The sequence below is a fragment of the Colobus angolensis genome, unplaced genomic scaffold (genome assembly GCF_000951035.1).
Source record: "Colobus angolensis palliatus isolate OR3802 unplaced genomic scaffold, Cang.pa_1.0 Scaffold454, whole genome shotgun sequence".
NCBI classification, from domain to species: Eukaryota; Metazoa; Chordata; class Mammalia; order Primates; family Cercopithecidae; genus Colobus; species Colobus angolensis.
In genome coordinates, this window is record NW_012117977.1 from 1,206,891 (window position 1) to 1,223,748 (window position 16,858).

The 16,858-nt window shown below is 35.6% G+C and overlaps 1 protein-coding gene across 4 annotated transcripts in view; it reads left to right on the top strand.

Annotated features, from left to right (window-relative positions):
• The window catches only part of LAMP2 (lysosomal-associated membrane protein 2), a 42,296-nt gene extending 26,489 nt beyond the window's left edge, over positions 1-15,807 (top strand). For 2 of the 4 annotated variants that reach the window (XM_011957996.1, XM_011957997.1), the window contains exons 8-9: positions 154-318; positions 2,747-5,510. In XM_011957996.1, coding sequence (XP_011813386.1) covers positions 154-318; positions 2,747-2,886 — 305 coding nt within the window. In that variant the 3' untranslated portion in view covers positions 2,887-5,510. Of the gene's footprint in view, positions 1-153; positions 319-2,746; positions 5,511-10,505 lie in introns of those variants that run through there. The other 2 variants (XM_011957995.1, XM_011957994.1) reach the window with 2 other exon arrangements.
• Positions 15,808-16,858: the final 1,051 nt, after the last annotated feature.

Genomic DNA, 16,858 nt, shown 5'->3' on the forward strand with positions numbered 1-16,858 from the left:
AGGCTGGTCTTGATCTCCTGGGCTCACGTGATCTGCCCACCTTGGCTTCCCAAAGTGCTGGAATTACAGGCGTGAGCCACTGTGCCTGGCCAACTTTCCCATTTTTGATGTTGATAGGATAAGAAGTTACTAACCTGTTTCTTTTCTTTGAAGTTTTCAGCATTGCAAATAACAATCTCAGCTACTGGGATGCCCCCCTGGGAAGTTCTTATATGTGCAACAAAGAGCAGACTGTTTCAGTGTCTGGAGCATTTCAGATAAATACCTTTGATCTAAGGGTTCAGCCTTTCAATGTGACACAAGGAAAGTATTCTACAGGTAAGAATCAAGCAAACTTCATTAATAATTTATGTTCTTATGTTGACTGATAGGTGGCTTTTCCTTTGAATCACAGACATTTAAACGTTGAAATAGAGGAATATGAATTCACCAGCGGTCTCATAGCCTTGAGCAAATTGTGCACCTCTATATTTGGCTCATCATTTTGCTCAACCGAGATGTTTTTGTGATCTTAAAATCATTTGCAAAAAAGTTCTTAAAGCTAAAAACTGATAGAAGCTTTAAGTGAGCTTTATTTGAGGTATGGGTTTTAGTTTGTAGAGAAGATGGCACTTGGGAGCGGCAGCTTTGAGCATGTTGCATCTGCTTCCTGAGGCCGTCTTCTCACTGGAAACATTTTCATACCTGAATGAAAGCAGTTTGGTCTGATTTTGTTAAGACAAAAGATAAAAGAGTGGTAGCAAAGCCTCAAATACCATGAACTATGTTTTTACAAGCCAAAACGATCTGGAGAGTTTTCAAAGCATGTGCCGGTGTGAATGAGGCTTTCTGAAGATCACTCAGGGCTAATGGTGGTATTTATTAGATTTTTAATGAAACCCTTGTGAAGGTTCATTATAATGTGTTCATACGAATATGAAAGACATATTTGGCATTATAAGATTAAAATTTGCATGAAGAAAGAAGCACGTAAAATTCCTTAATTGACTTGTCGTTTTAAGCCCATTACCTAAAATTGGGGGTTTGTGGATCACAACTCTGTTGAGCAGAGCTATTCCAGTCACCCACATCCTTTTCAACCATTAATTCTATGGTTTGAAAGGAAATGTGGAAGCTGTGTTTAGAAGCGAATATACTGTGAGCCATTTGACTGCTTTTGCAGTGGTGTTGAATACCTAGTCTGACTTGGTTAGGCCACAATAAATTGGGCTCTGGACCCTACCATTCTTGTGGTTAAAGACGTTAGTTACACTTTAAAAATATTTTCAAGAATTCATTTTCCCTCTTGCCTGTTTTGCTTATGTACTTCAATTATTTTGATCCTTTACTAGCTTTATTTTTGGACTTTTTATTTGGCTCCCCTTCATTACTTCCCTAATTTTAAGACCAGTTTTGTGTTTACAGTTTAAAATCATTTGTAGTATTAGTATCATCACTTCAGGACGGTTTATCTAGTCAACTGTAATAGAGATGAGCTGTGCTCTTTCTCTCACTTTGAAACTTTGGTTTTTATGTACGTAGAATTAAAAATATCACCCAAAGAGATATACAACATTTAATACTGATATTGAATGTATAATCTATTCGTGGAACTAGGTTCTTGGCTGTGGGTACCTATAAATACAACACATAGGTAATATTTGACTGTAAGGGAAAGAAATAGAATTGCAATAAGGCAGAAGAGTGTTGATTGGATTTTACTGGATCAGACCACTTTCTAGAAATAGAAAAAAATAGCCCCTTTAGGCTGCCAACTCTGACCAGATAAGAAATGCAGTAAGCACACTCAAATTAGTAAGAGGTCCCAGTTTCTTGACTTTGCAACCACTAAAATTGTATGTTCTAAGTCACGATCTGCAAACTTTAAAGTTCCAAACAGTAAGTGTTTTAGGCTTTGGGGCCATATGGTCTCTGTCACAACTATTCAACTCTGCTATTGTAGCACGAAAACAGCAACACATAAACAGATGATGGGCTGGGTTCCAATAAAACCTTATTTATGGACACTGGAATTTGAATTTTATATGCTCTCATGAGTCACAAAATATTTTTTTCAACCATTTAAAAATGTAAAAGCCCTTTTTAGCTCTTGGACCAGATTTGGCCCATGGGCTACAGCTTGCTGACCCCTAACTCTAAAGGGGCTCCAGAGCCAGCCTGGCTATTTTCATCACATGATACCTTCCTGATCCTGTTTCTATTTTCCCAAAAGACATTCATGCTACCACTGAGAGGCTAATCTGGCTATGTAAAAGTGGGCTAGATTAGCTCCCTTAATTTCTGATAAAGTAATACTCCTATTTTGGAAAGGACTTGGAATATAAACAAACATATACATGTGTATATATGTATATGCAAACATATATATCATATATAATGTGTGCATTATATATCATGTATATAATGTGTGCATTATATATCATGTGTGATGTGTGCATTATATATATCATGATATATATTATGATATGAGCTGTGTTTATAGATGTAAATGAATATACATGTATTCATCTATATGAATATCTACATATATACACATAAACAAATGAAAGAACAAAGTAAGTCTTAGAATTTTAATTCTAGAACAGTTCTCCATTTTCTATAGCTTTATCATAAAAATATACCTGTCTTAGTTACTTGAAGTTGATCTTGTAAGAACATTTCTGACTTTTAAATCAACATCTTTTACTTTAGGACATTGTTTTGTGATTATACTCATTATTTGTTACACACTTTTTCTCACCTACAGCCCAAGAGTGTTCGCTGGATGATGACACCATTCTAATCCCAATTATAGTTGGTGCTGGTCTTTCAGGCTTGATTATCGTTATAGTGATTGCTTACGTAATTGGCAGAAGAAAAAGTTATGCTGGATATCAGACTCTGTAACACTAATCAATACGTGATCTCTGTTACAAAAGAAAAAAGCAAGTACAAGTTCCAACATGCAATACTGGTCAATTTAAGGTATATTTAGTTGCAGTTCGGCTCTTTAGAATGGGTGGTGTGGGGGATTTCAAACTTAAACAAAAAACTGTCAACTACAAATTAGTTGCCTGACTTTGGTTTCTCCAACCAAGCAATTTAAAACTTATTTTTACAGCAAAAGATGTGCAAAATCACTGAATTGTAGGTTCTCTTTTACTGTCTTGAATTAGTATTTCAGTGTTTTCATTTTAGACATTCAGACTAAAAATACAGTTTAGAAAAAACAATTTTTGAAAAAGAGATGTTTTTTTTTTCCCCTGCATGTAGTTGAGTTGGAACAACATGTTCTACAGTGGATTTGTACTTGCTCCTTTTGCTCTTTTTTTTGTGATTTTTGTTTGCAGGTTAACTTAGCTACTTTGGCATTGCTGCATATTTGACCTATGAGAGATATACTAGTAGATTTGAACAGGGGCTGGTATTATTATGTTCTTAGCAATACATGCTTTTCTAATGCTTTTTGAATACATTTGTATTTATGTGGCTGTAATGACAAAAGATACAAAAGCTTTTTAAAATTTAGAGTAGGTATTAATCTTATTATTTAATTCTTTTTTAAAAAACTGGATATTTCAATCTTTTAAATTGCAATATACAAGACTATTCCAACAGGGCATTTCAATCCGTTTTTTACGTGCTTTAGAGATAATTGCTTGCCAGTGCCAATTGAGGGCATTAGTACTTTGTGCTCATAAATTGGCCTCTGTATGCAGTACTAAAATTAATGCAGATTTCTCTTTAGCCTTCCAATATTTCTTGTTGGTAGTGATATATTTTATTATTTTCTTTTTCTTAAGAAATGCCAGTGTGTCCTAGAACCTAGATAACGAAGTGCACTTACACTTATAAAATAACTTGCATCTAGGCTGGGCGTGGCGGCTCATGCCTGCAATCCCAGCACTCTGGGAGGCCGAGGCGGGTGGATCACTTGAGGCCAGGAGTTTGAGACCAGCCTGGCCAACATGGTAAAACCCCGTCTCTGTTCAAAATACAAAAAATTAAATGGGCGTGGTGGCGGGTGCCTGTAATCCCAGCTACTCGGAAGGCTGAGGCAGGAGAATCGCTTGAATCCGGGAGGCAGAGGTTGTGGTGAGCTGAGGTCGCACCATTGCACTCCAGCCTGGGCAACAAAAGCAAAACTCTGTCTCAAAAAAAAAAAAAAAAAAAAAAAAAAAAAAAAAACTTGCATCTAACCCAAAAGTCTTGGTCTTCTCTTAACCCATTAAAAAGTTGTTCTTTGTTTCCAGCTTGCATTGATTGCTACAACAGTACTAATTTGGCTTTCACATTTAAATGGTTCTGTGCTAATCAAAACTTTCATTGTTATTATTCGTTATGGTAGAATCATTATTAATTCATGTGCTTTGTGTTTAGTTTTGTGCTCTGAGAGATGCACCAATTGTCAAATTACCGTGCACCACCTAATTTTATAGGAGAAAGCAAAATACATCAGCTTGATAGTTAACACATCAAATATTTCTTGCTGCTTCTAGGAGAACTTCTTTGGTGTGTGTTGGAATGGCAGAGCAAATATTAAAATTGTTAATATGCAGCCATATATGGAAGGTTCCTTTGGTTTTTTGTTTTTTGTTTTTTTTTTTGGTGGGGGGATTATGTGCCTCCCATTCACTAGAAAATGTCTGGGTTCCAAAGTATTGATATTGAATGAATCAATACACACACACAGACACACACACACACATATATATATATACACACACATATCTAGGCAGTTGCATGCTAGCATGTGTATTTTTATAACAATATAACTGAGTTATATTGGAATTACAAATATTTTCTGTCACTTAAATTTGCCCTTTATTTAGCCTGAAAACCTTTATGGCTCAAGATCAGATTCCTGACTAACCCCTGTCTTAGAGCTACAGCGAGCTGTGTTACCAGCTTAAAACACTTCTTAAAGATTAAATATAGATGTGATTTTTCAAAATCCTTTTTTATTTAAACTGTGTTTTAGTGTAAAATTGTTAACCTTATAAGATGGATAATGCGTATAAGAATGTAGGCCTTAACTATTTCACATGAGTCAAAACAAAGCAGCTTTAAAAAAATAATTGGAAGCACAAGTGCGTGGCACTGACTGAATGCTGTTACTATTTCTAAAAGTTTCTACATTCAGATTATATGCCGGATTCATAGTAAAATACCTCTAATAAACACTGTTTTATAGAAAACCTGACTTCAGTGAACATTTTTGTATTTTACATGGGCCAGTTTATACACTGCTATTTACACTATTATTTCCTATAGCTACGTGTTCTTTGTACCTTTTGTAGTTTTATTTGTATTACTGGATTCATACCTTGATGGTAACCCTCTATTTGGTTTTGGGTGTTTTTCATGTTTTAGCATTTGTATAAAGAAACTGGTCCATGTAAATACTTTCCATGTTTTCTTCCTCAAATGTTTAAACCACTAGTTGATGTATGGTATCTTTAGATATTTGCCTGTCTGTTTATTCAAAATTGCTTCTAAAACAATAAAGATTCTTTTATTTCTTAAGGCAATTTGCTCACATTTTTTCCCGTTGGTTAAAATCAAGATTTTGTATGCTACATAATGGCAATTTCTTTCAAATGGAAAAACTTTGGAAATGTTTAGAAGTAGAACTAAATTATTTGCAAAATGTTCTGATGTTCTGTCTGTATATTACTATCTGGAAGAATGGTCCCATACATAAGCCTTGACTGATGGTAGGCAGGCTACAGAATAAAATTCACTTGGGAAGCGTTTTATAAAATATAAAAATAGATTCCCTGGAGGATTTAACGTAGTAGGTCTAATGAGGAGGGAGAGACAGAGAGAGAGAGTGTGTGTGTGTGTGTGTGTGTGTGTAAGCTCCCCTGCTAAACCTGATGCATAGTCAGTTAGGGAACCAGTGATCTAGAATAGTTATTTCATAATAAAAGCTTCAGAGTATCTCTCTCTACATTTTTCTCAATTCCTAAGTTGAGGTTGATATTTAATATCTCTACATAGTAGCTTTACATTGCAGCCATACATATTGAGCTATTGATCTGAACCAACGTAGGATTGTGTGCAGTCTCTCTCTTACTTAGATCACCCTAAAATACTTGAGCCTTCCAGTTTCCATATACGAATAGTTTCCTAGTCACCTTACTATATCACATGAGAAAACTTAGCAATATAGGTGGTAACTTTTCTCTGAATTACCCAGTTGAGCCATGTGAACGCCAGTTAGTCATCACGGCTGCAAACTCTGCAGTTAACTACCATTGTCTTTGGCCAAGTTGTTTAACTTCTAGTGTCTCAGTTTCTTCATCCAGTGGGTGGGGACTTTAAAATCCTGCTACTCATTTCTTTGAATGATAATTTGCATTTCAGAGGAATGCATCTTAGTATTTCATACATCTTAGTATTTTAGAAGGAATCTGATAAGAAGCTACTTGTTACGTATCAAGAACATACTATAAGTTCAGTGTAAAATGTACCACTTAAGTTTCCTGCAGTTTTTCAGTAGGAATTCTTATCAGACTCGGACATTTTTAAGATTATAGTATTTCATCTGTTTATTTAGATAGATAATGTTAACTTGTCTTGGGCTCATCTTCCACCCATCTCCTTTTCTTTTACCCTGGTAGCTAACTTTCTGCGTTAATAATTACCATTTCTTGTCCTTGAAACTGGTATACATATTCATGAATGATACTGAGTAGCTTCACAAATCTTTTCAGATGCATGTGATTTACTTAACAGTTTGATTATAGATATAAAATGTATATAACAAATAAGATGTCACCTAAGAATGTGCTTCTTAATGTTGATTCTTCCAAAAGAAGTTTTGACTCAATTGTTTTTTTGTTTGTTTTGTTTTGTTTTGTTTGAGATGGAGTCTTGCTCTATTGCCCTGGCTGGAGTGTGTATAGTGGTGCGATCTCAGCTCACTGCAACCTCCGCCTCCCAGGTTCAAGCAATTCTTGTGCCTCAGCCTCCCAAGTAGCTGGGATTACAGACGAGTGCCACCATACCTGGCTACCTTTTGTATTTTTTTTAGTAGAGATGGGGTTTTGCCATGTTGGCTAGGCTGGTCTCGAATTCCTGACCTCAAGTGATCCGCCTGCCTCGGCCTCCTGAAGTGCTGGGATTATAGGCGTGAGCCACTGTGCCTGGCCTCAATTGGTTTTTAAGAGAAATTGTATTAGTTTTTGTTGTAAATGTATACCTCAGCTTTCCAGTTCTTGTGTTGAAAATTGTATTTGAAAAATGTCTGAACTGGTAGAAAATTGAAGATTAACAGCATTTTTAATCTACATGAAACTTCTTATTGAAATTTTAGTGGCCATGGAACTTTTTAAACTTTAAAAATCTTTATTGCTTCTGTGGCTATTAAATTCTTCTGCAAATACACTTTTCCCCAGAAGCATTTTCAATACAGCGTTAAGTATACATTAGGCAAGTAGATCAGGTCAAAATGACATATAGGATGAGATTTTCTTTTCTTCAGAATGTGATCCCATTAAAGTTACTGTTTTACCAAAATTTTTTCCATTAACTAAATAATTTTTAAAGGTTGAATTCATACAATCAATAATTATTATAAATTAATATTTCACATACTAATTGAGAGCATTTTAAGTAAGTGACAGTATCTAGAAAGATCTTTGTATTAGCGGAATTGCCTTTTTGAGCTACTCTGGGAATATTTGTCTTACATGAAAGCCTTATTGGCAGTATTTATGAAAGTCGTTTCAGTACTAGGTCAAATACCCAATTTGGGAAAGAGAGAACTATGAGTCTGTTGCCAGAATAAGAAATTAATCTACTAATGAATTTTTTAAAAACCAAGTTATATTAAACCCACGGCATAATACTTTATGGTACATGTCACCTAATAGTTTATGGGCTGGGTGGTAATTTGGGAAATTGTAGGGGAGGTGCTAACTGGGGACTCTTAACACCATTTATTCACAGGTCACATCTGGCAACCTCAGCTATCTGGATTCTTAACAGATCCAAGAAGCCAGTAAAAGAAATAATTGAACTGGCAGCCAAAGTCAATGTCAGGAAAGTTCATAAGCTCCAGGGTTGCATTTTGTTCCTAGTTACTGCCCCAGAGGCTAGTAGGGGGTGCGTGGAAAGCTTGGCACATTTCTTGAATGCAAGCACAATCAGAATTGCCATGCAGCCTATTTGTCCTATCTTTGATACAATTCTAATAAGCTTAGTTATCTGATTTATCAGTCCCTAATAGACTGCAAGCTAGGCAGAGCACTAGGGCAACAAGACACAGGAAATGGGAAATAGAAGTAGCAGTTAACATCCTTCCTGCAAGTGTATCCATCTGTATCATTCCTTCCTCCTCTCCAGTCTCAGAGTAGGTTTTCTTTTCCTGGTTAAACTGAGGCAAACAGTTATGTCATCAAGGCCCATTTATATCTCTTTTCCCATTACTGAGTGACCCCAGATTGTTATGTATTGAGTTCTTATGTCTTATGCTTTTGGATTCCCATTTCTCTTGCCTTGTAGGAGAACTTGTACCAAAGCATCTTCTGTCGATTGCTAATGGCTCTTTCCCTCATCCTATTTAAGTTCTTCTAACCTGAAGCTATCCTTTCTTATCCCTATGTCCCCCTTCTAATTACCTCCCTTTTGTCATGTCTTAATCATTCTCAACTTCTCAAAATGAGTATTGTATTCGTTACCCTGCCCAAGTTCTTGATGTCCTAACCAATCACTTCCCATTCCCTCTTAAACCTGTAGCAATTTTACTCATATCTCCCACCCTTCATATTGCTAGAGGCAATGGACATGTTTCAAAGCTCTCTAATATTATTTGCTGTCTTTCCACCCTAATTGAAACTTTCCATCCTTGGCTCCTCTGGTGCCATTTTCTACCTGCCCTTTTACATCTTTTTCCTACTCCATTGTCTATTCCACAGGTATTGGTGTTCCCAAGGGTTTTTGTCTGTGGTCCTCTTTTTATTCTACTTCCCCTTACTGAGAAATGTTCTTGCCCCGTGTTTTAACTACCACTTAGGTTCATATAGCCACTTGGTTAGGACATAGTCTTTTTTTTTTTTTTTTGAGATGGGTTCTCGATATGTTGCCCAGGCTGGGTCTTAAACTCCTGGGCTCAAACAGTTCTCCCATCTCAGCTTCCCAAGTAGCTAGGACTATAGGCGTAAGCCACCACGCTCAACTAAGGACACGGGTATCTTAAACTCACATATCCAAAACCGAGCATCTCTCTCGTCCACGTATCCTTTTCACCCCCTGTTCCATATAACTACAAAAAACTGAAATGCATATATTCTTCCTCTTTTATGGACTGGCACCAGCATCTACATAATCAGTCAAGTGTGGAATTGGAAACCATTCTATTATCTCCTCCTCCTACATCCCCTACATCCATTTGGCCAATTTTGCCTTCTAATTTGATCTCCAGTCTGTACTTTCTGCTTTTCTTCTGCACTTCATTAATCCAGCTCAGGACAATATTATTGGTTACCTGGACTCTAGTGATAGAGATGCCCCCTACCTTACTACCTCCATCTGCCATAACTTCTGAAATGAAATCTTGCTTAATATCCTGCTGCTGAATTTTTTTTTTCATCAGGATAAGGCCAAACTACCTAAGAGCATATAGGACCTTTGTGACCTGGGTCCCTGTACACTCTGCCTTCTGTCCAACCAAAATACCTTTGATCCATTGTTCTAGCTATGCCAACCTGCTTGCGTTTCCCTTGAAGTGCTGTGTCTTTTTACTCTCCATATTTTTGTCTGTGCTATTTCTTATACCTGGAATGCCCTTCCCCCATTACTTGCATCGTTAATTCCTATTCATCCTTAAAATCTCAGCTGAAGTGTCACCTTTTCAAAGTGTGTCTTATGTAATAAGGCTGAGCTTGAGTGTGCCTCTGAAATTTTTCCATGGCACTTTGTGTTGCCTGCTCCTACCACAACACATTTTGAAATTATAACCACTGATTTTTCTTGTCTGACTCTCACACTAGGACTGAGCATCTTGAAGCAAACAGTTATGTCATCAGGGCCCGCTTATATCTCTTTTCCCATTAGTAAATGACCCCAGATTGTGATGTATTGAGTTCTTATGTCTGCTTTGTATAGTTGTTCATTCAGTGAGTTAATATTTAACAATCTACAATATTTGAAGCACTGTGCTTCTTCGACATCGTAACAGTTTGCCTCTGAAAGCTCACGGCCTGATCATCAAGGCAAGGCTAATTATATTTGTTCATTATGTTCTGTTTAAGAAATCTGGGAAGTATGTGACCATGTTATACATTTTTCGTCCAAAATGACTGCATTTTTACTTGGTACTTAAAAGTGTATTATTTGATTATTTGGAAAATCACTTTTGTGGAACATCTCATTTGCTGATAATGAATGCCAATGACTTGTTACCTTGGTATAAAAAAACAAAATATGCATGTTAGGAAGTGCTGTCATTTTACTCAAAATACAGAGATTTGAAAGTTTGTCACTGTTTCTGTTCTCAATTGTCCTTTCTCCACATCTAGCTCAAGACTGCAGTGCAGATGACGACAACTTCCTTGTGCCCATAGCAGTGGGAGCAGCCTTGGCAGGAGTACTTATTCTAGTGTTGCTGGCTTATTTTATTGGTCTCAAGCGCCATCATGCTGGATATGAGCAATTTTAGAATCTGCAACCTGATTGATTATATAAAAATACATGCAAATAACAAGGTTTTCTTACCTCTCAGTTGTTGAAACACTTTGCTTCTTAAAATTGATATGTTGAAACTTTAATTATTTTATCAATCCCAGCATTTTGGTATCAGTCTTTATTAATAAAACCTGTTCTCTTTAATAAGCTTAAAATCCAAAGTGTCATATTTACTGGTCCTGGAGACAAACTTGTTCAAAGGAACATCGATGTGCAATGTTTTAAGGTCTATCTTAAGAAGCCTTGGCCAAATTTTGATCCTAACTTTGAAGTATGCATTGAACTTATTAACATGGCCATTATAAGAATAAAATATGTAGTTGTGTCTTAATGGAATTAATAAATATCATTTCACGACTGGTATTCTGTTTCAGTGTATAAGGACTATAGTGATTTAAACTCATCAATGTACCTTTGTATAAAGTTCATTAAATAAATATTGATGTGGTATAAATACCCATCAGATGTGCTTAAACTTGGTTTTCAGTTGAGTAAAGTAGAGAATGTCCTCAGGACCATCAGCATTTTAAAGGTTATGTGACTTCTGCTGATTTCTCTGAGTTTAAGTTAAGCATGAAGTTAGTACCTCAGGCTTGTGATTTTTTCCCTAGGGATGATACAGACCCAAGAGGCTACAACAGAACTTAAACTGGCTTCATAATTAGAGTTTTTAAGAGAATTGTTTGTGTTTCAGCAATATAGACTGAAAAGATTCAAGCATATTTAACCACTTGCTTTTCTGTTTCTTGTTTTGTTTTTCTTTGGATGCCTGATTAGTATTGAAAGATAGAAATATTCTATGAACTAATTAGGACAGATTGTGTTGTGTTTCTCTACCTCATCTTGTTGATCTCTGGAGCATTAAAATCTATTTAGTGTTGTCATCAGAGTGGTACTTATGAAATGTAAGCTAACAGCAATCTCAGAAGCGAAGCAGTGAAGCTATAGCAACTAGGCTCTTGTTTCTTCAAGATGGCCCCTGTGGGACAGTGCACAGATAGGGTTGTAAAGAGAAGCTTTTGGCATTAAAATGAACTAGATAATCAGCCCTTGTTGAAGCATATTCTGTGGTATAAGAGTGGCACAGATATGAAACATAGATAAAGAAGGAAGATTAATAGACTAGAAGACTTCCGCGTTGAAGTATTATTAACCCATTGTATGTATATATGGGCATGATCAGAGTTTCTATAACTTCCTGATTAACAATACAGTGTATCTTGTTACCCAGCTCTCAGTCTTTGAGAGCTTTCAGTAAAATATAGTAAGTTCTTTCAACATAGGCTAATGTGTGGTTACTGAAATGAGTGTTATGTACTCAGAACCGTAGCAACATTTTTATGAATGGCAAAAGTACAAGAGGAGGAAAAGTTAAAATTAGAAGAAAAGTACAAGTCATTGCTTAATCATAAATCACACCAGATAACACATTTTGTTAATTTCATTAGCTATTACCGGAAATGACCTTAACGATTATTTACAGAAAGGGGAGTGAAATTCATTGAGGTTCCATATCAAGTGGGCAACAAAACTATTATTAGCATTTTGATTAAAACTGCCCCTAATGAAATCTAGTCACGCAACAGTAAAACAACAGCTGGTTTACACTTGAAATTATGAGATCAGAATTGGGCACTTTGGGCTTCCATACTATGTTTTGCTTAAGTTTTTTTTTTTAATACTAATACGGACTTTTTCAATAGTAATATACCAAAACACTCCTATTTTAATCTCTGTTTGCTACTTCAAAACCTAATCCTTCTCAGATGGGACCATGAGCATAAGAGGAAAAGAGAAGAGAAGGAACACTTGTTGACCTCCTGATGTGTATCAGGTGCTTTAGAAATAAAATTGTATTTAATCCTCAAATACCTTACGGGTATTATCCCCCTCTTACAGATGAGGAAAGTGAGGCCCAGTTTAAATAACTTGCCCAAGGTCCTTTGGCTAGTACTGGAAGGAGTCAAGATTTAAACTCAGTTCTGTCTGAATCCAGAACTCAAAATCTACATTGCACATGTTGCTTTCCTGGTGGTTCGGTGGAATGGACTGCAATGAATTAAATACTGCTGTTATTCTTCCAGACCACTGCTCAGCTAAAAGTAATTGTGTATAACCTGATAGCTACCTAATGCCTGTGCAAAAAATATATATATATACATACATATATGTGTGTGTGCATATGTGTGTGTGTATATATATACTGCATTCTTGATCCTAAGTCTTTTTTAACTTATATTTTATTACTTATACAGAATTCTTATTTATACTTTAATTATAGGTGTAACAAAGGAGAAAGAGAGTAGGAAAATACACAGGCAGTGGTTTTAAGTGAAGATGATGGCTCCTTAACCCAGTGTCATTAGATAATCAAACCTAAAGTCTTCCCATATTAGGCAAGCACAATTCTCTATTTTGGGCCCTTCCTGTTCTTCCCTTACCTTCTGCTTTTTGTACTGAGGAATTTCGTGTGATTTTAAATAAAGCGATAATGAGATATTGAGCAAATAAAATAGAGGTAATGCTATAAAAGACTAAGCTATGTACACTTTAAAAATGCTTGTTTCTCGCATGCTTTTTACTACTTAATTGCATTCTTTACTAATTTCCTTTCCTTGCTGTCTGTTCTTTTCTAACAGCTGAAGAATGTTCTGCTGACTCTGACCTCAACTTTCTTATTCCTGTTGCAGTGGGTGTGGCCTTGGGCTTCCTTATAATTGTTGTCTTTATCTCTTATATGATTGGAAGAAGGAAAAGTCGTACTGGTTATCAGTCTGTGTAATCAATTAAATCTAGTGGGTTTTTTTTGTTTTGTTTTGTTTTGTTTTCAATTGGAAGTTACGTTTCCATTGGCTAAAAGCCAGGACATGCTGTGCAATAGATTGTTTAAGATATGCAGACAAACTTAAGTGAGTTGCTAGCTAACTTGGGCATGAGTACACTTATTTAAGACAAAATATATTAGGACCAATTTTTTTGTTTTTTTCTTCCTTTGTTAAAGTATAATTAAAAGAAAAATTGTGGCTTAGAATATTTTAAGTAAGTAATGATTTTAGGCCCCTAGATCCAATTATGAAAGCATTTTTACTGATGTGTAATTTTATATGTTACAGTTACTTATATTTTACTACTTTGATGTTATTTGCAAAATCAAAGGTGTTAAAGAATTTAACATGCTTCAGGAAATAAATTCAAGAATATAATGGATTCATTTTCATTAGTGGCAGAAACGAAATTTGGTTCATGATAAGACTTCCTTTCCCCACCTCCTGATCAGCATTATTTAAATCTGTATTTTTTTTGTTAAGAAAGAAATGGCTTCATGATATCATATTTAATAGCAAAAGTTTGGCTGTTTTCTTCGTCACTGTTAATAGCTACCATATTTTAACAAGGAAATTTCTTTTTTTTTTTTCTGGAGTTTGGAATATACTGATTATCTCAGACTTGACATTTATACTGAAGGATGGAGTAAGACCTTCAGCTTTTTTTTAAAAGGTGTTGATTTGGAACACCTGTATGGGTTATGGTTTATTAAGGTTGTGGTTTAGAAAGTTTTTTTCCCTCAGAGCCTTAACTTGTTAAGAAGGTTCATTTATCCTGCACTGAAAACAAAAACTCTATATAGTTTGTTTGTGTGCCTCCTGCACTCTCCCATTCCCTACATGAATATGCTCTAGTTGATATTTTTAATATATTGATTTCTTTTTTCTCACAGCAACAAGTGCTTACTCTAGAGGTTAGTGGGCCCTGATATGTCATCAGTCAGATGCCTGCCTAGCCAAAGCTGGACCAAGATTATTCTGTACATTTGTTGATCTTGATGTAGACTTATATCCCTGTAGGGACCGCTAATGGCTCTGGCTTCTGGAGTAAGGTACTAGAGACCGCTCATCCCCGTGTCTGCTTGATTGGTTCAGCTGTTCAATTGCACTTTTATTTGGAAGCACAGTGTTGAAGTTGTCTGGGGTTCAAATGGCTGCTTTGTACACCTGTCATTAGTGTAAGGCAGATGTTTATTTTATCAAGCTATTTTATCTCTATATTTAACTAAAAACAAAAGTTCCCAAAGATCTGCCTTCACTTCAGAAAATATTTTTTGGATTAAAAAATTTAAACCTAAACCTTAAATAAAGTGAGTTGGTTATTCAATCCAAGGATTAAGTCCCAATCTACCTCTCAGCACAATGCAGAAGCTCACCACTGTATTGCTGCCATTAACTCATGCCAGAACCCTTTGCCAATAACTGGAATTGCAAAATTTTGTTAAAGAAAATTTATCAAGATCTTTCTTTACTGCCTTCTCTATATGTACATCTCAAAAACATGTACATCTCAAAAACATGTACATCTCAAAAACTGGAGTAGAAAGTTAGATTGCTCAATTCCAACTCCTCTAGAACTCTACAGCTCTGACATGCAGATTCACGCTCTCCTCTATTTGCTAAGTATGTAAAGAATGTTTTCTTTTAAAGTGTTCTCTTTTGAGAACAACTGCTTATTTGTTATAAAAGCATTTGGTTAAATTGATGGCATCATAAAAAACAGTGGCTTCATTTCAATACATATTTTTGAGATGATTGTCTAGAAGCCAGATTAATTAAATCCAGCTTGTGACCTTGCTAAGCATATAAATTGGAAATTCAGATACATTCAAAATTATGGGTTCATTTAAAAGTGTTCTACCTTTTGGGTATGAGACTAATATCACTAATTCCTCAATAGTTATCATGGCTCTAAATTAATTAGAAAATATGTGTGTTTAATTCTTTGAGAATTAAAATACAGAATATTAACAGAGGGTTAAAAACTGCTTCAACTCCAATAAGATAAAGGAAGCTCAAAATCTACGAGCTGAGTGTTTAATTAGCTTTGCCTACTGGGTTCATTTTTATGTCAATACAACAGTGGATCAGACAGTACGACTTTGAACTGGTGAATGTAAAGAATTGTTTTTCACCTAAGCTGCTTTGGAAGAACTGATGCTTGCTGCTAACTAAAGTTTTGGATGTATCAATTTAGAGAACCAATTACTACCTGCAAAATAAAGCATACTGTGGTACTTCTGTTTGATCTAGTATGTGTGATTTTAGATTGATGGATTAAAAATTAATAAAGATCATACATTTCATGCCACTATGGATAACCTCATTTTTATTCTATATGCTCAGCCTTAAGAGCTTAGAGTTAATTGTATAAGCTAAGTTCCTTAAATTCTTGTCTCTTGGATTGTCAACAGGAATCATAGGATCTCATAGATCTGCAACTTAACCAAGTCCTGTCATTAGGAAGGCACTAGTACAGAACCTTTAGTACAGACACCTCAAATAGGGGGACCTACATAGTCATGGAAATTACAGGAAAACATCAAAAACAAAATATGGAAATCTAACAAATGTAAGAACATCTTAACAAATGTACTTTCAGCGTATGTCTGTCTGCATTGATGAACTGTACTCATTGTTGAAGTTCATTTCATTCTGAGTGAGATATACCTCAGGGACATGGTGGGGCAAGGGGACGAGCTATCCATTTTCTGAATTTCCTTTAAATTCCTTGCAATCCAGTCTAATGCTCAATTTTTATATAATTGGATAAAATGACAACACATTCATAAACATACTCCTTTTTACATAAGTATTTTTGGTGGGAGAAGGAATTAGACATTGGCTCCCTCTATAGTTCCAGAATGATAGGGTTTCATTTTCTGAAAGACGTTTAATAGCTTGTAATTAAGTCAAAAAAAATGGCCTTCATAACTCTGCCACCTCACGAGGCCTCTGAAAGAAGCACTTTAAGTTGACTGATCATCAGGAAGAGTGGTTCCATGTATGTTGCTGTGAGGGTTACAATGTATCTAGAAAGTCAATTTGGAGGGTCATCTTTTTAAGTTCAATGTGTATACTTTTTGAATGCCAGAACTTCCTTTAGAATTCTGATGAAATGTTTTTCCTTTGTTTTTGCTGTCTACATGTATTTTGATAGCAGTGTAAGTTTGGGTCCCTTTAATTTCAAGAGGTATGCATAATGAACGTGAGAAATCTTGCCATACAATGCATCTTTAGTAGGAAAAAGCCATAATTTTATTGAGCAGTTATAGTGCTGTGCACTTTAAACACGTTATTTCATTGAATACACCAACTGTCTGAGGTTGGGGGTATCATTTCCAGTTTACAGATGAGATAAC